Source organism: Babylonia areolata, chromosome 20, assembly GCF_041734735.1.
Source record: "Babylonia areolata isolate BAREFJ2019XMU chromosome 20, ASM4173473v1, whole genome shotgun sequence".
Classification (NCBI taxonomy): Eukaryota; Metazoa; Mollusca; class Gastropoda; order Neogastropoda; family Buccinidae; genus Babylonia; species Babylonia areolata.
Window position 1 is genome coordinate 12,490,510 of NC_134895.1, and position 24,685 is coordinate 12,515,194.

The 24,685-nt window shown below is 44.2% G+C and overlaps 2 protein-coding genes across 3 annotated transcripts in view; both read right to left on the minus strand.

Moving 5' to 3' along the window:
- LOC143295203 (GTPase IMAP family member 4-like) overlaps nt 1-16,901 on the minus strand; it is a 44,645-nt gene extending 27,744 nt beyond the window's left edge. For both annotated transcript variants that reach the window (XM_076606776.1, XM_076606773.1), the window contains exon 1: nt 16,673-16,901. In XM_076606776.1, coding sequence (XP_076462891.1) covers nt 16,673-16,694 — 22 coding nt within the window. In that variant the 5' untranslated portion in view covers nt 16,695-16,901. The remainder of the gene's footprint in view (nt 1-16,672) is intronic.
- On the minus strand, nt 1,981-9,858 carry LOC143295064 (uncharacterized). Its single transcript, XM_076606624.1, has 4 exons — nt 9,706-9,858; nt 8,151-8,495; nt 2,655-2,897; nt 1,981-1,986 (listed from the first exon to the last, which is right to left on the minus strand). The coding sequence occupies exons 1-4, from the start codon at nt 9,853-9,855 to the stop codon at nt 1,981-1,983; spliced, it is 744 nt and encodes a 247-aa protein (XP_076462739.1). The 5' UTR covers nt 9,856-9,858.
- Nucleotides 16,902-24,685: the final 7,784 nt, after the last annotated feature.

Here is a 24,685-nt window from a genome sequence, read left to right on the forward strand (position 1 = left end):
TATTATCAGTCGTTGACATGATAAGCTCCTCATTCTCCGCCACCCCTCACACACACACACACACACACACACACACACACATTATGGTGCGCAGAAATGCACAGTCGTATGTATACACAACGCGTGCACGCAGCAATAATAATAATAATAATAATGGTATTTATATAGCGCTGGATCTTGTGCAGAGACAAATCAAAGCGCTTTCGCACCAGTCATTCACACGCAGAAACTGAAGACAAGGAAGGGCAGGCAAGGGAGGCTATTTTGGGAAGAGGTGGGTTTTAAGGCCAGACTTGAAAGAGCTGAGTGTGGAGACTTGACGAAGCGAAAAAGGAAGTTCATTCCAATCGCAAGGTCCAGAAACAGAGAAAGAACGGCGGCCAATAGTCGAGCGTTTGAATCTGGGTATGCGTAAACAGAGTGGATCCGAGGCCAATCGTAGTGAGCGAGATGGAGTGTAGAGGTGAAGGCAGCCGCAGAGATAGGAAGGGGCAGTTTTGTGAATGCATCTATAACATAGAGTGCTGATCTTGTACTTTATTCGGTGTGAGACAGGGAGCCAGTGGAGATGTTGCAAAAGAGGAGTGATGTGCTCAGATCTTTTCTTTCTGAGGACGAGTCGGGCAGCAGAGTTTTGTATGCGATGAAGGGGCTGAATGGATGAAGCAGGCAGACCAGACAATAAAGAGTTACAGTAGTCAAGGCGAGAGAGAATGAGAGAAACGACAAGTCTAGATGTTGCGTCAGTGGATAGATATTTCCGGACGGCACTGATGCGTCGCAGTTGACAGTAGCAGGACTGACATGTCTGACTGATAAATTTTTGCATGGACAGTGTATGGTCAAGGACAACACCGAGGTTCCTGACTGACGTGGAAAGAGGGATGGACGTACTGCCAAGTTTGATTGTGTCAATTGTGATGGAAGACAGTTTTTGTTTAGTTCCTATGATCATTGCTTCAGTTTTGTCCGCGTTCAATTGTAACTTATTTCGAGTCATCCAGTTTTGAATGTCCAGGAAGCAGTTGGATGTTTCTTGCAAGAGCGACAACAATTTTTCAGGGGTATCACTCTTCTGGAGTTGAGTGTCATCAGCATAAGAATGATGACTGATATTATTGCGGTTGATAATTTCAGCGAGAGGAGCAGTGTACAGTGTGAAGAGCACTGGGCCTAAAACAGATCCCTGTGGGACTCCATGTTCGATTTTAACGGGTTCAGATTGGAAATGATCAACAGTGACAGACTGGAATCGATCAGTGAGATAAGATTTGAACCAGTTTAGAACAGTGCCGTTGATACCAAATGTAAAATGAAGACGGGAAAGAAGGATTGAATGGTCTATCGTATCAAAGGCGGCTGACAAGTCGAGGAGAGTGAGAAGGGAAATTTTTCCTGAGTCGGACGCTATCAGTAGATTGTTCAGAATGTGGAGGAGAGTGGTTTCGGTGCTATGGTCAGCGCGATAGGCAGACTGAAATGGGAGGATGAGATTGTTGAAACAAAGGTGGTTGTTAAGCTGCTTGAGGACAGCTTTTTCAAGGAGTTTGGACATGAATGGAAGATTAGAAACTGGTCGATAGTTTTTCAAAATGTTTGCGTCAAGGTTGGGTTTCTTCAGAAGAGGCCGGACGATTGCAGTTTTGAAAGTGGATGGAAACGTTCCAGTGAGAAGGGATGAGTTGACAATATTAGTGATTGTGGGGAGAAGATGTGAGACACATTGGGAAAAGACCGAGGCTAGTATAGGATCGAGCTCACAGGATTTTACTGTCATTTCTTTTAGGATTTCATGAACTTCTGTGTGTGTGCGTGTGTGTGTGTGTGTGTGTGTGTTTGTGTGTGTGTGTGTGTGTGTGTGTGTGTGTGTGTGTGTGTGTGTCTGTGTGTGTCCTGAATGAATGAATGAATGATATGGGTACTAATATAGCGTCTATCCTCGGTCGGAGACCAAGCTCTAAGCGCTTTAAAAACTGAGGATCACGACTGCAATTGGGCGTTCATCATTCGTTTCCTGTGTCATTCAATCGGATTTCAGGCATGCACACATACGCACTCAGACAGACATGTAACATTTATCGTGTGTGACTGCTTTTGTTTATTTACTCCGCCACGTAGGCAGCCATACTCCGTTTTCAGGAGTGTGCATGCTGGGTATGTTCTTGTTTACATAACCCACCGAACGCTGACATGGATTACAGGATCTTTAACATGCGTATTTGAACTTCTGCGTGCGTATACACACGATGGGGTTCAGGCACTAGCAGGTCTGCACAAACGTTGACCTTGGAGATGGCAAAAATCTCCACACTTCACCCACCAGACGCCGTCACCGAGATTGGAACCCGGGACCTTCACATTGAAAGTCCATTGCTTTAACCACTATGCTGTTGCGCACTCGTGTGCAGTGTGTGTGTGTGTGTGTGTGTGTGTGTGTGTGTGTGTGTGTGTGTGTGTGTGTGGCTGTGTGTGTAGGTAGTAGGTGGATAGGTAGGTGCGCGTGTGTGCGCGCGCGCGCGCGCGTGTGTGTGTGTGTGTGTGTGTGCGTGTGGCCCTCACGCGCAAGGTCTACAGACGTGTACTGTTACGTGCAACAAAACTCAGCAATGCGAAGCGAAAACTACAGCGAGACAGCAAGGGATCAAGGGACAGACAGCTGGGACACAGAAGTACGTGGAGCTGCTCCTCGTCTCGTGGTGCTGAATGCCCATGCGGAACGGGTTCGCAGACACCAGAGTATTGGCTACAGTTCTGCCCAACTTTTGGTGCACTGAGGAGAGAAAACCTGGCTCTGTGAGGTGGATCTCCACGAGAAGCTCTGGGGACCACCTGCTGCACTGCAGAGGACGGCAGACTTCACGCTGCAGACCGGGTGGCCCATCTGACAGCACGATGACCTGGGGAACGCGGAAGAAGAAGAAAAAGTCTCGAGGTCTGGCGGGCTCCAGAATTACAGCTTGTGTGATTGATGGGTAATCATCATCATCATCACACACACACGGCACGCACGCACACACACACACACACACACATATATATATATATATATATATGTATATATACACACACACGTGCATACTCACACACATGCACATACAGGAACGCACGCACGCACGCACTAGTGCGCCCGCACGCACACACACACGCGCGTTTGCACGTGCACACGCATGCGCACACATACACAAATGCCGAAAGAATTCATGATATTGAACGACTTATTGTAATGGGCAAAATTTGTGTAATAATAATATCTATCACTGAAAACAACATCAACCGCGCGCACGAACGCAGAAATACTGATGCAGTGGAGCAAGGGAAGCAACTCTGAAATTTCTAATAGTGAATACGCGATTACTGCCCTTTGGCACTGTTCCCCCCCTCCGCCCCTCCGCCCCCTTCCCCCTTCCCCCACACCCCCCCTTTTTTTTCTCCACAAAAAAGAAAAAAAAAAAAAGAAAAAAAAATTGCCTATGTTTTCGCCGTTGCTGCATGAACAGCAACACTGAAGTTCCTTCAGTTTTTTGGGTGTTTTTTTTATTTATCCCTTTATGCCTTTACTATTTAGTGTTGTGTAACGTAGACTCTATTAAAATGGGAACTGGATGGAGAAAAAAAAAAGCGCACGTGCTTATATCAATAAAAAGAATGAAAAAGAATTTGTCTTGTCTTCTCCTTCACCAGGGATCCTGAAATCACAATAGTAACTCAGAAAAGATCATGCAGTTTAGTTCCAAATTCCTTGTGAGTGCAGTAATATCAGCCGTGTGAAGTGAACAGAACAAGAGGAACAAAACTTGATTAAAAAGGACGCGGCGAAGCGGTGCCCTGGTGGTAATGCGCCCGTTCAGAAGGCGAGTGTCTGCTGGTTCGAATCCCGTATTCAAGACCGAGATTTTTACCCCGTCCAACCCCCTCCACTTTACCGAAATGTCTCTGCCTGGCCGGTCGTCTGCTTTACCAGTCAGCTCAGTTCCATGCCTAGAACAAAGTCCCAGTAAGTCCCAGTCCCTGAATCTCCGTGTCTTACTCTTTCCATTACTCTGTTTGCCTGTCCGATTTGTATGTTTGTACTTACTGTCCAACTTGGACAAGCTGAGCTGGTTCACTGTGTAACTGGCGAGGATTTAGACAGGGAGATTCACTATCACCTTTATCTTATGAATTGAGACATTGGCAATAATCACAGGTGAAAATAAAAAAAGAACAATGTATAGTGATAAATGATCTGGAACAAGGAACATAAACTCTCAAACTCTCAAACTGCAGATGATCCTGAATTTCTTTTAGAAGGCTACAAATAATTTCAGACTTGCATACACAGCGGACACTTTGGGATATAAATCAGGCTTATATTTGAATTCTGTGAAAACGAGTGTAATCTGGCCAGGAGGCACCAGAAATTCTAATGCTAATTACTTGGAATTTCTAGGCTGGGAATGGAACCATTCAAATTTTTTATTTGGTTACACAAATAATTTACGTAACCGTGCAAATATGAAATTACTCACAATAAAAAAAAAAATAGCAGGTGTGACACACTTGTGTGGGGAACATGTATCAAAAGAAATGACAAAAGAAGGAAGGTGGCTATTTTGAAATCGCGTATTTCGTCAAAATCGATTCATTCGTGGATTTTGTCACCTAACCTAACAGACAGTATGTTTCCGCTCCTTAAAAAAAATCATTATTATAAATTTGTATCGGCGTATGGATTGAAAAGCAAGACGAATTTCAGAGAAAAACAAAACACACAAGCATCGGGGATGGTGGTCTTGGACTTCAGGAATAGAATACGCTGACGTCTTCATTAAAATTGACCTGGTTACGTAAAACTGAGAAAACTTAAGGAATTGGCTCACATTCATGTGCACGTGATACTGAAAACTGGCTTGTAAGCGACCATCCCTTCTTCGCATAAATTCTATCCTAACGTTTCGGGGCGGGCGTTTACTGGCTCACATAACCCGTTGCGCGTTGTTTCATTTGTTTAGTTTCACGATAAAGTGGTGTGTTGGTATTACTGTGTGCATGGGACTTCTCTCCAGTGTGTTAATGTACTTAACTCTCCCTCCCTCTCTCTCTCTCTCTGCACATCCTTCCGGTGTGTGGTGAGTGCAGACGGCTGCTCAGCAAGCTCTCTGTTAAATGAGAAAATGTGAAGGAATCAGACAACGTACAAAACTTTTTTTATTGTGATTTTCAGCAAAATTGTGCGTGAAGGTACAGTGACTGTCAAGACATTATTTTTCAAGCACTATGTCGCAACACAACCAACGATTACAAAAGTCAACACATTTGGATAACATTAAATAAAAAAAAATTACACCTAATCCTAACTTGTCAATGCATCTCGATAACACATTCAGTGGTATCATCTGTAAGCATTCGTCAACACTCAGATTTTTCTTCTGCACTACAAAGTGCTTTATATACATCTTTTAAGCCCCGTTGGTTTTGTTTTGTTTGTTTTTTTGTTGTTGTTTTTTTATACCTTTCAATGCTTTGCATGATTTTATTTTATTTTTCCTTTTCCTTTTTTTTCGATTACCTCCAAAGCACCTGTCCAACCTAGACTGAAAACAAACAAGCTGTGTTCCTCCATAATGGGGCCTATACAGTACGAGTGCACTCCCTTGTAATGTAGATGACACCAGCGTTCAGTTAGGAAGAAATATTGGTGATGTTCCCAACAGGTTGTTCACGAAGATTTCAGGTAAATATCTTTATATCTCTCCCTCGTTGCTTTATCTCTTCTCTCTGTTCTAGGTGGAACATTTTTTCTCTGGCTGAAGAATTGATTCCCTGCTCTTGTTTTCCTCTGCTGATGTTTAAGTTGACAGTTTTGTAGTTAATACCCTACTTTGTTATTACTGTTAAATCCATTTCTTGAATTCATGCTATATATTACTTTGAACTGAATGACTTTATTTGACTTTATTTTGATTATTTTACACTGCAATATCTGATAGATATATGTATAGCAACGACACATTACAACCATGGTTTACATTCTTCATATGGAAAAAAAAATACAAATAAACAGCTTATGTTTTAGTTTAATCATGAGAGAGAGGGAGAGAGATATATTCTTTATAAACGATAATAACTGATAAGCAAGGTACAAGCTTTTGTACATCCAGTCTTCAACCTAAGAGGGACGAAAAACGAAAAAAAGCAATGTGTACACAAAAGGAAAAATAGGTCAAAACACAAAGAAAACGCACGTTTTGCACGTTTTTGGTTTTTGCATTATGCATACAGAATCCATCCGCCATCTTTTTTGGCAGTGTGACACTACACATAACTTTTGGAAAACACTAGAATCATGTTTAAACAATAAATGTGAAAACGCACAAAATGTAAAATTTACTGAAGACTTCATTCCATTTGGAGCTTCAAAGAGTGTTGCCTCTGATGACATCCTTGATTTCATTGCTCTAATTGTAACCAAAAAATATATATACAAAAGCAAACTAAAGAAACAAATTCCACAATTTGAAGTATTCTTAACACAACTTAGATTAAGATATAAAACAGAAAATATATGTATCACATTTACTTATGAATAATGCTAAATTCTTAGCAAAATGGTTATATTACATGCCATTAATAGAATGTAATAATATTTATACATTACCACCCAATACAGAACCCTAACCAATCTTGTTTTGCAATTTGTAGTTTGAAAAATCTTACCAAAAATTAACTGATCATAAAGGCAAGACATCTAAAGCTATTTTTTTTCCATCTTTCTTTACATCTTAAGAAATACAAGACTTGAATTGTGATACCTATGTAAAACACATTGAATTATGTGACAATAGTAATACATCTGCTTGCATACTAAATTGCTTATTTCCCTTTGTTTTCATAAAACCAAAATATATTTTTTAATGTACGAATATAGAGACAGATGTATGTGTGATATATATATATATATATATATATATATATATATATATATGTGTGTGTGTACATGTATATATATATATATATATATATATATGTGTGTGTGTGTGTCTGTGTGTCTGTGTGTCTGTGTGTGCGCGTGTATATATATATATATATATATATATATATATGTATGTGTGCATGTGTAAATATATATGTTTCTGGTACACATATATCCATAGCATTGGTCCATTTCATATGGAACACTATAGAGTAAAAATGAAGATTCTTTTTTTTCCCTCTCTCTCTGTGACATTTCTCTTCCTCTCTTTTTCCCTTATTTATCTATCTTTTTTTTTTTTTTAATTTAAATATGTCCTTCATATTTATATACACACGAACCTCTAATTATATAGAACTACTAAGGCCATATGGTTAGCGTTCTACAACGTTAATATATAAAATGTTGAATACATAGTTGATCTATTCATAATGCATATTTTCTTGATATGTAAATGGCATGTAAACGCAAAAAATGAATAAAATTAAAAAAAGGTTTGAAAAAACAGAAAGAAAAAGAAAACGCACGTGTCACTGCAGTCCTCCCTACTTCACGATCTTCCCCTTCTCTGATACTGTTGTGGTTATTTTTCATTGGAATAAGAGACATACAAAAACCTTTTTTCAAAACTGGTTTAAAAACGCTGCCAAAACTCACAGTCTACAAAGATTTTCCTTCTTGTTCAACATTGATCTTTCACCGGTATCACTAAAACACAGTTGCAACATTCACGCGTGGAAGGTTTCTGAAGATTTGTTTCAAAAATTACTTTTGGCACAATCAAAAACGCATAGTGTCCTTGACCTTGCAGCTTGAACAAACAAAGGTCACAGTGACCATGACTAATCAGTTTTTATTCGACACAGAAAAATAAAGTTTTGTTGGTGGAAGATAGTTTTTGTTGTTATTTTTCTGAAGGTTTCAATAAACTGCAATCTGTTTTGGGAGTAATTAGCCTTACAACTATAGCAAAGCGAGAGCTGTATCATCAATGGTTTATCCATTGCAATGGGAAACCAAACCTTTAGCGCAGATGATCGAGGCAGCAGTTGCCTCCTCTGCTGTTCTGATGGTCATAGTCGGACACGACAGACTATCATATCAATTACAGAAGGCAGGATTTCCTTTACATGACAACACATTTGGAACCGTGTGCACCCTTCACTGCACCTGCCACAGCACCCACTGAAGCACCCACCGTGACACTCATCCCGGCACCCAGCTGGACACCTGCCTCTGCACATACCGCAGCACCCACGGGACCCGCGAAGGAACACAGCAGACCACCCACCACGCCACCCGCCGCGCCACCCACCGCGCCACCCACTGTGGCACCCACCACAGCACCCGCCTTGTTGTAGAAGGACGGGGGCATACTATCGTTGATGATGGCTTTTCGAACGTGTACGTCGGCCTCTTCACGACGCTCCTTGTGACTTTCCATGCGTTGTTGAATATGCTCGTTCACAAAGCGGGTGAGCTCTTGGAACGTCTTACCGGTGAAGTAGCTTTCTCCTCTGGCCTTGTTTTTGGTCACCAGTTCCTGTGAAAGTCATAATCAATCCATGAGTTCATGTGCAGTGCAGTGGAAACAAACCACCCCGCTAGAAGGTCTTGCAAAGTGTGCTCCTTTTTTCTGTCTGTCTGTTTATCTGGCTGGCTGGCTGGTTGGATGTATGTCTGCCCTGCTGTATGTCTGTCTTGCTGTCTGTCTGTCTTTCTGTTCCACCCCCACCCCCCTCCCCGGCTCTCCCTGCCCCGTCCCTCCACTCTGACCCATACTCTCTCCCTACCTGTGTTGTCACAAGATTTTTTTTTTTTATAATCTAAATACAAATTCACACATTACAGGAGCAAGGTTGGACCAGAATTTTGACAAGAACTTCACACGCCAAAATAAAAATATTATGTACGGAAGATAAAAAATTCAGTCTGATGGTCTTAGGCACACACAAACACAGACACTCACACAGCACGCACACACACACACACACACACACACACACACACACACCCACACACACACACACACACTCTCTCTCTCTCTCTCTCTCTCTCTCCCCCTCATAGTTTACCAATATGCGGAAACATATGATGCAAGGAACAGTAGATCTTGTGTGCAAACTGGCAGTAGGTAATACCTCTTGCTATGTTGATAAGAAAATAAACAGGGGGAGAGAAATGTTTAACACCGCAACTCACACTAGAGAAATCATAAATAAACCCAGACAGAAATAATTACTTGTTACACTCGATTAGTATACAAACAGCAATACACATGAGCAACAATAGACCCAGACAAATGTATGCAGTCACTGAACATTCCTAGATCTCATGCCGCAAGATACACTGGGGCAACTGTCGCGCCAGATGATAGGGTTAATTTTTTTTTATAATAAAGATAAAAGAAAAGAGAATAGGGGAGGGGGGAAGCCCCACAAAACAAATCATGTGTGCAATGGTCACCTCTCAATCACGCCGCAGAAAAAAAACAGATAAAAAGTATAATTATATATATATATATATATATATATATATATATATATAATAGGCGTGTCGTTCGCGTCCGACTATGGCCATCAGAACAGCAGAGGAGGCAACTGCTGTCCCGACTATCTGGGCTAAAATTTGATGATAGTGGAGAGTGTCTTGCCCAAGATACATCCCAACTCTCTCGGCCAAGAGCGTTTAAGGACAGTCGGCGTTGGGTATGATATTATAACACACACACACACACACACACACACACACACCAGCATCATCTTGATCAGATGCCTTGTGTGGGAGTCTCTAATATCTTTGGGATCCTTGTTGTTGATCAGACAGTAACGCTGTCCTGCGTCTTCCAGTATTTTCTTCACGTTGTCAGGATATGTGGGCAGATCCGTTCGAAAAGAATCCATCCGTGCTTCTGTTTGCCGCACACACACACACACACACGCACACACACACACACACACACACACACACATTAAATTACGATGAGCCAAAACCTTGAAGATAATCTTCGCGTAATACATCTGTTCTTCTTTGTCACAGAGAGAAAAAGAGAGAGAGAGAGAGAGAGAATTTGCATGACGTTTTATTGAATAAACAAGTAAATATACATGTTCATTTCTAGTCCTGATCCGCCTGAAACAAAATGAGGAGGAGGAATTTTGTTAATTGTCCCATCACATTGCAGATTTTGATTGTAGACATTGCATACATGTTCGCATTAATGTTGAATGTTTTCGTTTAAATGGTAGGAGAAGAGGTGGATGGGAGGTTGAGGGGGAGGAGGGGGTTGGAAAATTTAGCTCTATGAGCATTCACGTGTATTTGAGCACTTATGTCCGTACCTACATTCCCGCACGAACATACATATGCCTACTCAGATATGTGGATACATAATTATGGATACACACACATAGCTATGCACAGATACATACATAAACATACATGCATATACATATACACACATGTATACATACTGATACCTACGCTCACGTATACTGTATACACGTGTACATACACTTACACACACATGTGTATATTCGCATTCAAACGTGTTTAGACATTTACAAACGCTACTTCCGCCTCTGGGCCATTTGGATCTGTCCATTGAATGACCTGAACTTTTTGACCGTCTTCTTCATCTTCTTCTTCTGCGTTCGTGGGCTGCAACTCCCACGTTCACTCGTATGTATACGAGTGGGCTTTTACGTGTATGACCGTTTTTACCCGCCATGTAGGCAGCCATACACCGCTTTCGGGGGCATGCATGCTGGGTGTGTTCTTGTTTCCATAACCCACCAAACGCTGACATGGATTACAGGATCTTTAACGTGCGTATTTGATATGCTTGCGTATACACACGAAGGGGGTTCAGACACTAAGCAGGTCTGCACATATGCTGATCTGGGAGATCGGAAAAATCTCCACCCTTTACCCACCAGGCGCCGTCACCGAGATTCGAACCTCAGATTGAGTAAGTCCAACGTTTTAACTACTCGGCTATTGCGCCCGTCAACATTTTGACTTAAACGCTTACTTCCACAACCGGAATAGAATATGTCCTTCACTTCCGGTTTCAGTTCTACACAACAGACAAAATACGATGCACATGGTGTGGGGAACTGACTGAAGAGATGTAAGCAAAAGCGGAGACGGTTGACAGATGCCCAGAGGATGTGGCTGTGGCGTAACACGTCTCGTTCCTGCCACCATCTCTACTTTGTCGCCGCCATGGCTGTTACTATTTTGCTTCTTCTTCTTCTTTTTTTAATATATTTTAAAGATCATTATCTGAGATGTCGGCTGGGCGTAATCTGGAGATGCCTGACAGATGAGTCGTACAAAAGTGGCTGTATGGAACCACAAATTTATAAACGGTTTGTCTGAAGCTGTTTTCTTTCGGCAAACTGAAAGTGGCCCGGTTTTGAGGCAACGGACTGCTCGTGTGTAACAGTGTCAATAATTAACTTTTATTGTCTGTGTGAGGCAGATCTGTTTTAACTGCTTGTGTTAAAGGGGACAGCTCTATGTTTCCCCGAATTTCCTTTCAACCAGGTCTAAGTTCCCCCAGGTCTATGTTCCCACAGGTCTGTGATCCCCCAGGTCTTGGAACACTGCTGACCACGATTGACCACGACCCAAAAGTGCTCAGACTGCGTTATTTTGTTACATCTGCCAGTTATTATGTCGTAGCAGGTGTTTGACCACTGCTTGACCATCACTGACCACTGTTGTACACTATCAGAGTTCAACTTGCATAACTTTGTGACAGGTGTGCATTATTGGGACGTCTTGGCGGGGTTTGACCCTTAGCTGACCATTATTGGCTACTGCTGATCATTACCGACCATTTCTTGCCACTGCTGACCATTAATGACCACCTCATAAAAATCATCAGATTGCGTTGTTTTATCACGTTTGCGCATTATCATGATGTCCGCATCACTACAGACCACTGCTGACTACTACCACTGCTGACCACTGACCAATGCTGACTAGTAGCCAAAAGTGTATATATGATTAAACATGCATACGCCTGGGGGAACTTAGACCTGAGGGAAAATAGACCCTAGGGAACAAAGACTTGGGGGAACTTAGACTACATATACCTTGGGTAACTTGGACCTGGGGTAACATAGACCTGGTTTGCGCGAATATGACTGGCCATTGGGCAGTTATGCATTACGTTATTGTCAAGGCGTAGTAACAGGAGCAATTAAGCTCATAAAAAATATACCGTATGTGTCTCCATGTACATCTGCCTGGGTGAAGACGATGATGAGGAATCTGGTGAGGTGCTCTCCAAAGATTTTCTTCAGGTCCAAGTAGGCATTGTACTCCTCCTGCAACACAGTGCAGAACACGTACCTCTGTGCCACCAGGGACATCAAAGTCACAAGACTGTTTTGTTGTTAACAGGATTTAATGTCTGAAAAACGCAAAACTTCTCCTTGACTGATGTACCCTTTTCGAGTTGAAATTGACGAAAATCAACATATTATGTAATTAGAAAAACATAAAATAAAATAAATATATAAATTAAAAAAACAAACACACAACTAGCAATTAAGTATATTATATTGATCGGTTAACATAAGCACACGCACAAGCAGCACCAGGTTTACACACGATATTTTTATTGTAATCAAAACCAACACTTTAGGAGAGAGAAAAAAAACAACAGCAGAACATTAGTCTCCAGTTTGTGTAACATGCTAAAATTTACATACTTAGTCACCCATTTAGACACTTGCCCTTCTAAAACCACAGTCACCGTGGACGTTTCTGGAATTACTATTGTTGACACGATGGTAACTATCGATTGTATTCACGCTGCTTTTGACAACAGCAAGGTAGGGGGATAACTAGCTATCTGTAATTCAAATCAACATGTATGAAACCATCTTAAAAAGGACAAATAACGTTAGCCTATACTTCAGTTTCAATTCATACGTATACATACACATTCCAGCTAACACACGCACGCCAACGCTACTCCCACGCACATTCCGAGATCACTGAAACGAAACAAAGGCGAGGAACAGGTTGGGAGAGAAGGGTGGGTGGGAATGCAGTTAGATTGGAAGGGAGCTGGGTGGGGTGGGGACAGAGAGAAAGAGAGACAGACAGACACAGGCACAGACACAGAGAGAGAGAGAGCAACACCTATCCGAGCAAAGAAATGAAATAATGAAAATCAACATATATGCCTTTTAATTTTGATATGAAATTCTTTGTACATGGGAAATACAAAAGCAGTCAAATTTGAATTATCTGAATGATCATTACATAAGTAAGCCTTTGACTGACCAAACTAAACAGCAAAGGAATCGAACACAAAGAAAGTAAAGAAGGTGCCAAATTCGGACTATTTTGTCTGAAGACAAGTCGTGTAGCAACAACAGCGCTTGAAGCTTAGCTCTTCACACAGTTAAGAATAAGCCGAGTGTCAGCCTCCTCGTGTTTGGCTTCTAACTCTTCAGTGTTTACATCAGGAGCTGAGAGCTCAACCTGCTCTTCATCACTGAAACCACCAGAAACTACAATGATCTTGTTTTCAGGTGCCTGAAGGGTCAGTTGGTGAGACATGAATCTGGCCAGGTCAGCTTTGTTCTCTGCAAGGGCAATGAAGTTTTTCCACTTTGGTGGTAGAGGGACTTCTCTGCTTCGGATCTCTCTCCTCACGGGTACTGCATGCTTGCCTTGTTTCTGTCTGGTGCCACTCTAGATGGACATTTCGTAGTACCTGTCAAACAACACATCAGTTCGAGTGAAGACAGAGCCACTCTGACACAAAAAATGTGTCAGCTAGGTCACCGAAGGTCTTAGCATTTGGTGGCTTTCCAATTGCAATCACAAGTGCTTGGCCATCAATGATGGGTGTGGGCTCTTCTCCAAGGTCAGCAGGTTGAAGGTTTGGGGAGCAAGGTGTGTCACCAATCAGAGCATCTGCTAAAAGGGATTTCTGACCAGAACGGAGATTGCCAGTCATTTCTGCTATAGCAGCTGGGGCAGGAAGAAGCTCATGCTGTAGTATGTCTTGCAGATTGACGTCTTTTCTAGCTCTGTATGCCGTGACAAGTCGCTGTAGAAACTTTGTCGGCCTGGATGACTTTCTGTGCACTTGTCTTGGATTGCTTTTGTTCCACTTCGAACAGGGATGCGAATGTCAGGCATTTGTTCCTGTGCAAAGTGTCTCTGAACTGCACTTGTCGGTCGTTGCAGACAACAAGCCTTTCTTCAATGAATTTGATCAGCTGGCCTTGACCCCTTTCCTTGACTGTCAACAAATGTTCAGTGATGTTGTTGGGGATAACGTCCTTTGTTGCAATGTTCTGCAAGTCTGTGGATGCCTCGTCTGTAAAGAGCTTAAAGGTTTGCAAAGTGTTCAGCAGCTTATTTTCATCCCTCAGATCAAGCTTCGTTGACTGTTATAACAACATGGTGTTGGCCAAGTTGTCTGGCAATGTGCTTGCATCTCAACACAACTGTGTGAAGCGTATCAAGTTGATGGGCTGGCGTTTATACGATTGGTATGTAACCAACTGTCGTCATCTCAGGTGAAAAACATCACTGTTACTTTGATTAATGTGGGTCCATCCTTTTGCAGAACACTCTTCAGTGTTTTGACGTTTCGTAAAGAATGTCGTCATGTCTTTTGCAACGGCTTGACGTACCTGATCACACCTTTCTCTGGGAACATCAAACCACTCCTTTTGAGCCACTGTTGTTGGCTGGGCTTTCCCTTCAAACACTCCAGCAGGCCAGACTTCCTCCATTACTTCTGGAACATCAAGTGCAGTTGTTTAGGAAGGCTGCATAGCACCCATACCCATGTCGGGTTCAGGGCCTCTTTGCCATGCAGCCACTTGTGTTGCATGGAAGCTGTTTTTGCCATCAAGGCTGACATCGTTTATGTCTATATTGTCACAGGTGAAATGTATAAACCTGTCTGGAACCAGGTTTGGTGGCACTACAGCTCCTGTGAGAGGATCCATTCTGGTCAAGGTGCTCTCTGCAAGGGCTGTGTCTTTTTGCAAGATGTTTCTGTAACTGATGACATGCCCTGCTCTGTGGAACAGCTCAACAAGTTCCTTTGATCTGGTTGCCTGGTGGAGTGCACTTCCTAACCCAAGATGTTTCGGTGTCTAGTGTTTTCCTCCAAGGGTATTGTACACGATATCCTGTGCAGTACTCAGAACTCTTGTTTGCATCAGTGCTTCCTTCTGGCTTAGACTTTCGCATTCCATGTCATCTTCATCTGGATCGTTTTCTAGCAGAGTCTGGCCACCAAAGACGAAACGAAGAAACATGAAGAGATTGTCAGGTACAGAAGAGATCATTTTCTCTTCTTTGACAACAAAGCCTTCGTTTGCAGGATGAGAAAGGATATCTGACTGCAGCTTCAGGGCAACATGAACCATTTCAAGAAATTCTTTACTGGCTTGGTATCTTGGTATGTGTAACGGTTCACGTTCTTCTGACATGAGTATTGAGAAGGACACAGATCCATACTTCACAGGAACAAGCAAAACTTGTCTTTCAGGTGGCTGCAAAGTTACAAAGTCATACACGTCACTGATTTTAGACTGGACATTGTCTCTGAAAGTACTTTTTCTGCTGACAAAGGACTGAGGCACCTCTTCATCTGCTGTTGTGACCAGTTCACATTAACGGTTCCACACCTCTGACAGTTCAAGAACTTGAGCGTTTCTGGCAGTCTCCCCAAGCTCTGTTACCAACCACTCCAATGCTATACCAGTGTTCCCATCACAGACGGATTGACCACTCCAATGCTATACCAGTGTTCCCATCACAGACGGATTGACCACTCCAGTGCTATACCAGTGTTCCCATCACAGACGGATTGACCACTCCAATGCTATACCAGTGTTCCCATCACAGACGGATTGACCACTCCAGTGCTATACCAGTGTTCCCATCACAGACAGAGTGACCACTCCAATGCTATACCAGTGTTCCCATCACAGACGGATTGTTTTGTTTTTGTCGTTCTCTTCAGAAAGTTTTGGCAGCAGTTGTTGCGATATTTACCTTCAGCAGCAATGAGGTCCTGGTGGAGGTGTTAGAAAGGTTTCAAAGGAAATTTCATTGCACACTAAAACACACAACCTGTGGAGAAAGGTATGAAAATAGATATGACATTCTGATGTATCAAACGATATCAATCCAGTGTTTGTTGGTGGTTTGTGGATAACATATTTATAACAGTTAGTACCAAGAAGATATTTCAGTGTTAAAATCTGTTTAATTTGTATAACTAACTATTTGGGGAGGTTTAAAGCAGTATTGTTTACTTTTAGTTGACTCAGTTATTGATTTTTTGGATAAAATGTACATGTCCTTTGGCGTGGCGGCCATATTGTTTGAGCCATTACCATGGCAGACTGGAGCAAGGTGGCGCTTGGCAAATTATAGAAATCGATTCTGCATACCTTAAGCCTTCAGAAAAACACGGTTGCCACAAATTAACCAACAATGCCTACGGGTATTGGCTTTTTCCGAAAAAAGAAATAGGCTATATGCTAACCAATCCACTACGGCGGCTGGAAAGAGAGCATTTACTTTGTATGATCCATGACCAAAAATAAATAAATAGATAAAAAAAAAAAAAAATTAAAATAATATTAACGCAAATCAGTGACATGGTGCCTCTCGTTGTAACTTACATACTGTTTCTGTTCATTCTGTCTGGTATCTTACCTTTGGACTTAAGAGCAGCCATTGCAAGATCAAGGCAGTCACTTCTCAGGAAGACTGGAAAAAAAAAACCAACAACAGGAAAACACGACTGCACAGCCACAGCTCGACACAACACCGTGCACACACTGACAGTTTTCAACCTGTCCAAAATATTTGTGTGCCACACGGTCTACCAGACCTTCCACTGCATTCAATCAGCACTGACATTGCAAAACATGCCTTGCCCGCACCGAGCATTCTAATTGCTATTCAATTACATGCTACATTGCCAGACATCCGCTTTTCGAGAAACGTCTTTTTCAGTCACTGGCTGTATGACTAAACCTTCCTATCAGCTTTCAGTTTCGAGGAGAAGAGAAAGCGTGCAGGATTACGCAGATATCAGCATTTACGAGAAACGTCTTTTCAAACACCATGTATTTACGAAAAAAAAACCCAAACAAACCCAAAACAAACCATTCACTAGAATGAATCACACACTTTCATATCCCAACAACTCCACCACCTTCACCACAATCACCGCTTTCATTACCACCGTTGCTTTTTGTTGTTGTTGTTGTTGTTGCTGTTGTTGTTGTTGTTGTTTTTTGTTTGTTTATTTGGTTTTTTGGGGGGGGTTAAAAAAATCTTTATGTATTCGTTTGAACGATCAACTGTCGACAGGCTAGTCGTTGACATGAGAAGCTCCTCATTCTCCCCCACCCCTCACACACACACACACACACACACACACATTATGGTGCGCATAAATGCACAGTCGTATGTATACACAACGCGTGCACGCAGCACGCACGCACACACACACACACGCGCGCGCGCGCACACACACACACACACATCCACGCACATACATGCACACTATACACACGTTCATACGCACGCGGATATGTACGCACCACGGGAGCAGCCGCGGACACAAACATGCATAAAGATATGCACCAGAACCAAGCACATACACACACACACACACACACACACACACACACACACACACACACACACACACACACACACACGCAGGCACGCTCACACAAACACGCACACACAAACACACACGTACACACACACACACACACACACGCACACACGCATACCCAAACACACACACACACACACACACACACACACACACACACACCGGTCCTCACTCACAATGACATGTACGCAGACTGTTGACGTGATGGCCCTGTACTGTGAAGCTGGCGGATGACGTTGACACTGTGCAACACTATCATCCAGTTCCTCCGTCATCACCACAGGGACATAAATAAATATATGTGAAAGTCAGTCGTGTCCGACTATGACCATCAGAACAGCAGAGGAGGAAACTGCTGTTCCGACTATTTGGGCTAGAATTTTATTATAGTGGAGAGTGTCTTGCCCAAGTACATCCCCACTCTCTCGGCCAAGAGGGTTTTAGGACAGTCGGCGTTAGGATGGTTCCCAAAGGCCAACTAGCCCACAAGGCTGCAGCACTAAGAGCCAGTGCAATTTTGCCTCCCAGTTTGAGAGTCATAGTCCTTCACAAAAGACTAAGCTGTAAATGGTTTCCCATTGACTGGAGAAACCATTTATAATACAGCTCTCACTTTGCTGTTGGCCCAAATGTAAACTTATGTCAATCTGTGATATTAACCGATTGTTGGGCATTCATAAATAAATAAATAGATAAGTAAAGGTCAAGACTAGATAAAGCAGTCAATCTTGTTTTCAAGTTCAACAACCATCATATGGCGTCATAATTAAGCTACAGGTTTGGTGACAACTAAAGATCGTTCAACCCCTGAGACCTTCATGAGACCGCATGAGACCCCATGAGACCCCGATGTCCGAGGTCCCGAGGGTTGATTTCAACATTCCTATACTGCTACTCTCTCTGTGGAAATACTCTGTCATTTAACACCAATTTTGACGTAAAAAATGGAAAAATTCAGTTCTTCCCATTCTTTTTTCTTTTTAATGACAGTGCACCTTTTTTTCTTTTTTTTTCTTTTTTTAAAGAAGCCAAATTATCAGCACACTAAATTTACTATTTATATTTTTGTTCACAAAACTTGACATTTTGATTTGATACACTGATCTGTGATCAATGGTGATGAAGTCTCCCGTCGGGCCGACGGATGAGTAGGCAGGCAGGCTTATCTGTCGGTGTGTGTCCTCACATGGGCGAAGAGGCTGATTCTGGATGCGCAGCACTTCCCACAGGTGTTGCAAAGGAAAACGTCTCCAGAAGCTGAGCCCTGCTTCGCTCATGCTTTTCCTTAATGGCCAGCGTTTTCTTGTTTTCAAACGTCTTTATGCCATTAGAGCACAGCATCCTCCAGCGACAGCGGTCAAGGGCATCAGTTTCCCAGGAAGCGATGTCTATGTCACAGGCTTTGAGGTTTGTCTTCAAAGTGTCCTTGAAGCGCTTGCAGGGTTTTCCAAGTTCGCGGTGACCTTCCTTCAGCTGGCCATACAAGAGCATCTTCGGGGTCCTGCTGTCTGTCATGCGGACAACATGTCCTGTCCAGAGTAGCTGGCACTGGATCAGCAGGCTTTCGATGCTGTGCAGGCCGCTCCTCTCTAGGACCTGGAGGTTGGAGACCCTGTCTAGCCACTTTATGCCGAGGATCTTTCGTAGGCATCTCTGGTGAAACTGCTCAAGTTGTTGAATGTGACGGCGATACGTCGTCCATGTTTCACAGCAGCACAACAGCTCTGTAGGTTTCGATTTTGGTGCTGAGCCTGATGCCTTTGTTGTTCCACAGCCTGTTGTTGAGTCTGCCAAAGGCTGAGCTGCCCTTGGCGATACGCAGCGTCACTTCTGCATCAAGGGCTCCGTTGCTGCATAGGGTGCTGCCCAGGTAGCAAAACTTGTCAACTGACTTGATCTCTGTGTCATCGATCTTGATTGCAGGTGGGGGGGGGGGGGGGAGGCAAGGGCGTTCTGTGATCTAGCTGGTTGGCACATGGACTCCGCTTTGCTGAGGCTGATGGTGAGTCCAAAGCGCCTGCAGGAGGTTGAGAACCTGTCCATAATGGACTGCATATCCTCATGGGTGTGTGCAGCAAGCGCGCAGTCATCAGTGAAGAGGAACTCTCTCAACAGTGCCTCAAACACCATGGACTTGGCGTGGAGTCGCTGCAAGTTGAAAATTTTGCTATCTGTGCAAAAATGAATGCAGATGCCCCGGTCACAGTCTTGGAAGGCGCCAATCAGCATGGCAGAGAAGAGAATGGAGAACAGTGTGGGTGCCAGGACGCAGCCCTGCTTCACTCCATTTACCACAGGGAACGGATCCGACATGTCAGTATTTTCCTGTACTCTCGCCAGCATGCCATCGTGGAATGACGCAATCAGCTGGATTAGGCTCTCTGGGCAGCCGAACTTTAGGAGGATCTTCCACAGACCACGGCGGTTCACCGTGTCGAAGGCCTTAGTCAGGTCTACAAAGACCACGTGGAGCTCCTTGTTCTGCTCACGGCAATTCTCCTGCATCTGGCGTACGGCAAACACCATGTCACATGTTCCGCTGCCTGAGCAGAAGCCGCACTGTGCTTCAGGGATGACTGTGTTGGAGACATGGATGGTCAGCTTGTCTGTCAGCACCTCGCCTCCACACTTGTAGATGTCAGCCTGGATTCCATCCGCTCCTGGTGCTTTTCCTGACGTTGTCAGCTTCAGGGCCTTCCGGGTCTCGGCCTTGGTGGGAGGGTCAGCTAGCGAGTTATTGACTGGTAGCTGTTGGAGGGCTGCAATTACCTCGTCAGATACAGACGAGTCCCTGTTGAGGAGGGTGTTGAAGTGCTCTGACCAGCGGGCAAGGGTGTCTTTCTTGTCTGTCAGGAGGGTGGTCTGGTCCATGGCTCGGACAAGGGTTGATCCTGTGACTCTCGGCCTGTACACAGGTCGGAGACCATCATGGAAGGTCTTCATGTCGTGAGCATCAGCAGCAGACTGAAGCTCTTTGGACTTTCTCTCCCACCAGGTGTTCTTCATCTCACACAGCCTCTTCTGTACGAGTTGCCTGGTTTGCAAGAACTGGTCCTTCTTCCTCTGGCAGTCGTTATCGGAAATGTGATCCTGATGCCGTATATGCAGTGTGTTCAGGAGCTTGGAGATTCCAGAGTCGTTCTCGTCAAACCAGTCTTTGTGGCACCTCTGTACAAAGCCAAGTGTGTCAGCTGCTGCTGTGTACACAACATCTCTAAAAGTGCTCCATACCTCTTCTACATCAGTCGATGCAGGAATTTCTTGGAGAGCTGCTTGGATTTACTGCTGCAGCACATCCTTGGTGATAAGGAGGCGGTGGATGTTCAGCTTCCTAGGGGGTTTCTGCCTGGCTGGTTGGAGCCTGCGTGCAAGTCTGATGTTCATATTGCTGTGCACCAGGCGATGGTCGGACCAACAGACTGCTCCTCTCATGCAGCGTGTAATGGAAACATCACCTCTGTCCCTCTGCCGGACAATCACATAGTCCAGCATGTGCCACTGCTTGGAGCAGGGGTGCATCCATGTGTTCTTGTACTTGTCCGCTTGTTGGAAGAGGGTGTTGGTGATGGTCAGTCCATGCTGCGCGCACAGGAAGGGCAAAAGGAGTCAGTTGGAGTTGCACTTGCCAGTGCCGTGCTGTCCTAGGACTTTTGGCCATGAGGAGAAGTCCACGCCAACGTGGGCATTGAAATCCCCAAGGATGATCAGCCTGTCTTTTCTGTCTACCGCTGAAATGGTGCGGCTGAGCTCCTCGTAGAAAGCTTCTTTGATGTCATCAGGATTGGTCATTGTCGGGGCATAGCAGCTGATGATTGTGGAGAAGTGATCCTCGGACAGCTTCAGACGCAGGATCATCAGCCTATCGTTTATCCCACGTGGAAGGCTGTCAAGCTGCCCTGCAAGTTTGGTTCGAATGACAAAGCCCACGCCTGAGGTTCTTGGGTGCCATCTGGCTTCCCAGTGCAGTAGAAGGTGTAGCCCCCTCCAACTTCCTCCGGCTGGGTTTCACTGGCAAACCTGGTTTCGCTCAGGGCTGCTATGTCCACCTGGTAGCGATCTAGCATTCTAGCAATGAGCGCTGTGCGCCTTTCTGGACTGTCGTCTTTGTCTAAAAGGGTGCGAACATTCCAGGCACTCAGTGTCAGGGCATGACTCCTGGTTCTTTTCTTTTGTTGTTTTCGACCACTAGTGTTGGATGTCCAAGTAGGTGCGGTTTCCTACTAGGTACTAGGCGAGGCAGGCTTTGCCTAGAGATCCTTTTATCTTCCCTTCCCCATGTGGGGAGAGCAGTGCTGTCCCTAAAAAGGGCTGCTCTGACACTATGGGAGGATACGGGCGCCGCATCTGCCCCAGTCCACGACGGACGACCATCACCCCATAGCCGCCTGCGTGCAGAGTCGTGACTAGAAACTGCCAGCAGCATCCTCTGCCAGTCCCCGTTACCACTTCTCCATCGCCGCAGGGCTTGGGAAAGCTGGGTGTTGAAGGGCTAGCTCGTCGTTCCGACATTAGCCTGGCTGCCTGACATTTTTTGGTGAAGAGGAGTTGTGCAGTCCCTTCCCCACTCTCTCGCCTACCTACGCTCACAGTCCCACAGGTGCAGATACTGCCACGTGTAGGACGGCCTCGGCAGGTGCAGGTTTTTTCTTCGGAGTTCCGTCTTCTAGGAGGACTTCCAGCCAAGGATAAGAGCTCCCCCTGCCCTTTGGTCATCTTCTTCCGCCTTCACAGCCGTTGTGAAAGGTTTCCTTCTCCTCCTGGTCCGTCGTTGGGAGACTTCGTATGAGGCAGGTAGTACTGGGTTACATGGTACCAGTAGCAAGGGCTATGCCCCTGACCTGACACATACAAAAACACGTGGAAATAAACCGAAGCACTTGAATTCCCCTGCACGAGGAATTCAGATTGTGGCACTCCGTCACAAACAGTATAATGTTATAAATTCGTGTATTTTAACAAATGTGCCCCTTCATATCCCTGTGACTGTCCTCCAACTCGCTGTCTTCGATCAGCTTCAGATCCTCTCTGTTTCCGCGTTCCCAAAGTCGTACTATCCATTTGACCGCTGCTCTTTCTCTATCTCCATGCATCTCGCTTTTAATAAGGTCCCAGTCCAGCTTCGTCAAACCTCTGCACTTCGGTTTTTTCAAGTCTTGCGTCAAAATCAACCTTTTCCCTCCCACCCGCATCTTCCCCCAACCCAACCCCTGCCCCTTCCATCATCCTACTCCATAGTTTCTCTAGCATTCTATTAACATGTATTTAGCTTCCATCTCTTTGAATCAGAGATGTACCTGCATGTGATTGACTGGTCTGTAGGAGATTTGATTTGTCTCTGCATTAGATTCAGCGCTACGAACAAATGTTTGTGCCCTTGTATTGATAAAGACGCACGGCAGCGTAAGACTGCTTGTGTTGTCGTCGTACTCACGCAGCTATCATACTACATTAATCTAACTGTGTACTGGTGTGAACACGTTTCCTATGGGTATGGTTCAACGGTCGTTGCCTGTGTCAGCTTCTCTTACATTATCACAATGTCCATCACCAGGAATGACACAGTGGGAACAAGTTCAGACCTGAACGTCTGGCTGGTCTGATGCCCATTGCTCTGGTCAATACACGGGAAACAATGGAGCTGATTTATTTGGTGCATGGACAACTGTTTCAGTTCGCGATGCAACACACCAGATTATCCTCCACATGAGGTCATGAGAGACACCTGAACTCCTCAACCATTGCCAGTTTTAGTTGCTGAGGGACTCGGCTTCTGTAAGTTTCCATGTTCCCGGTGGGCGCAGAGCACATCGTGCCAGTGAAGAGACGAGGTGCAGGACCTGGCTGTGTGCTCTGTGGAGCACTGCTTGTGGCGGGGCCCGATTGTTCTGCCCGACTATTCAATGATACATTGTCTTCAGTATCCGCACATTTAAACCCCCTTGCCTTCCTTTTGGGGGTTTTCTAATGCTCTGAAGTAGGTCTAAACTGTTCAAACTTGTTTTGCGCCTACATTGAAGGAAGGTCAAGCAGGTATCGCATGATTTCCGTAGGTGTGTCTTTTGTTGTTCCAAGGATCAGCCTCACAGCTTCATTTTGAACTCTTTCTAATTATTGGAGGCTGCTTTGAGACGGTGTTGTTAGCCAAAGTCCGTAGTCGATCACACTGAGGACGAGTGACTGATATAGCAGAAGTGGCGTTGTTCAATGCCTTTGGTTGCCATTGCTTTTAAGACTGAAAGACCCTTTTTGCATTTGAGAACAGTATTTTCCGTATGTTTTCTGAAGGTCAGCAACCTGTCGAACTGTATTCCTAGGTAGCGTAGGCATTCGGTTTTCTCGATCTGAATTCCGTTGAATGACACGGGGATCAGAAAACACACACACACACACACACACACACACACACACACACACACTGCATGGATGGAAATTTGGGACGAGCAGGTGAGGACACCATAATCAGTTCTGATTGAATAGATATGTGTTCAAAGAAGATTGGGAAGAGGCTGTGGAAGCGGAGTGTCTGTTGTTCAGTCGAAATGTATCCCAGATGGTTGGACCTGAAAGCAATGAGTTTGTAGACTCCAATACAAACGGCTGTTGGCACACGTTTCCTCACTATCCACGCTTTCTCTCAGACTGCTGTCTGGTCAATTCAGTGGCGTTCTACAGTTCTGATTTAGTATGTTTTGAAGTACTAAATTCCCAACTGACGACAATAATCGCTTAGTCGCAGATTCTACACATTAGTAACAAATACTAGTAAGCTGATGAATAGTGCAATGGTTTGAGTTTTGTGCCTTTGTGTAATTAAGAGAAACAGTAATTTGTTTTCTTTGTTATCATTTATTCATTTACTTATTTTTTGTCTGCTCTTCTTTTTTTCACCACTCCCTTGTTCCTTAACATATGTAGTATACTGAGGTTACAATGTATTTGTATCGTCCATCTGTTTGTTCTGTTTCTTCCGCCATTGCAGTGTGTACATGTCAAACTGGGGGCACACGGTTGGACTTAGAGCTTCCTGTTTGTACATT

Bases quoted from the DNA above. Each gene is read 5' to 3' on its own strand.
- LOC143295064 (XM_076606624.1), bottom strand. From the start codon at position 9,855: ATGGATTCTTTTCGAACGGATCTGCCCACATATCCTGACAACGTGAAG. The intron at 8,496-9,705 runs GTGTGTGTGTGT...TGACTTTCACAG, and splicing joins ATCTGATCAAGATGATGCTG to GAACTGGTGACCAAAAACAA. The intron at 2,898-8,150 runs GTGGGTGCTTCA...CGCGTTCCCCAG, and splicing joins GTGCCGGGATGAGTGTCACG to GTCATCGTGCTGTCAGATGG.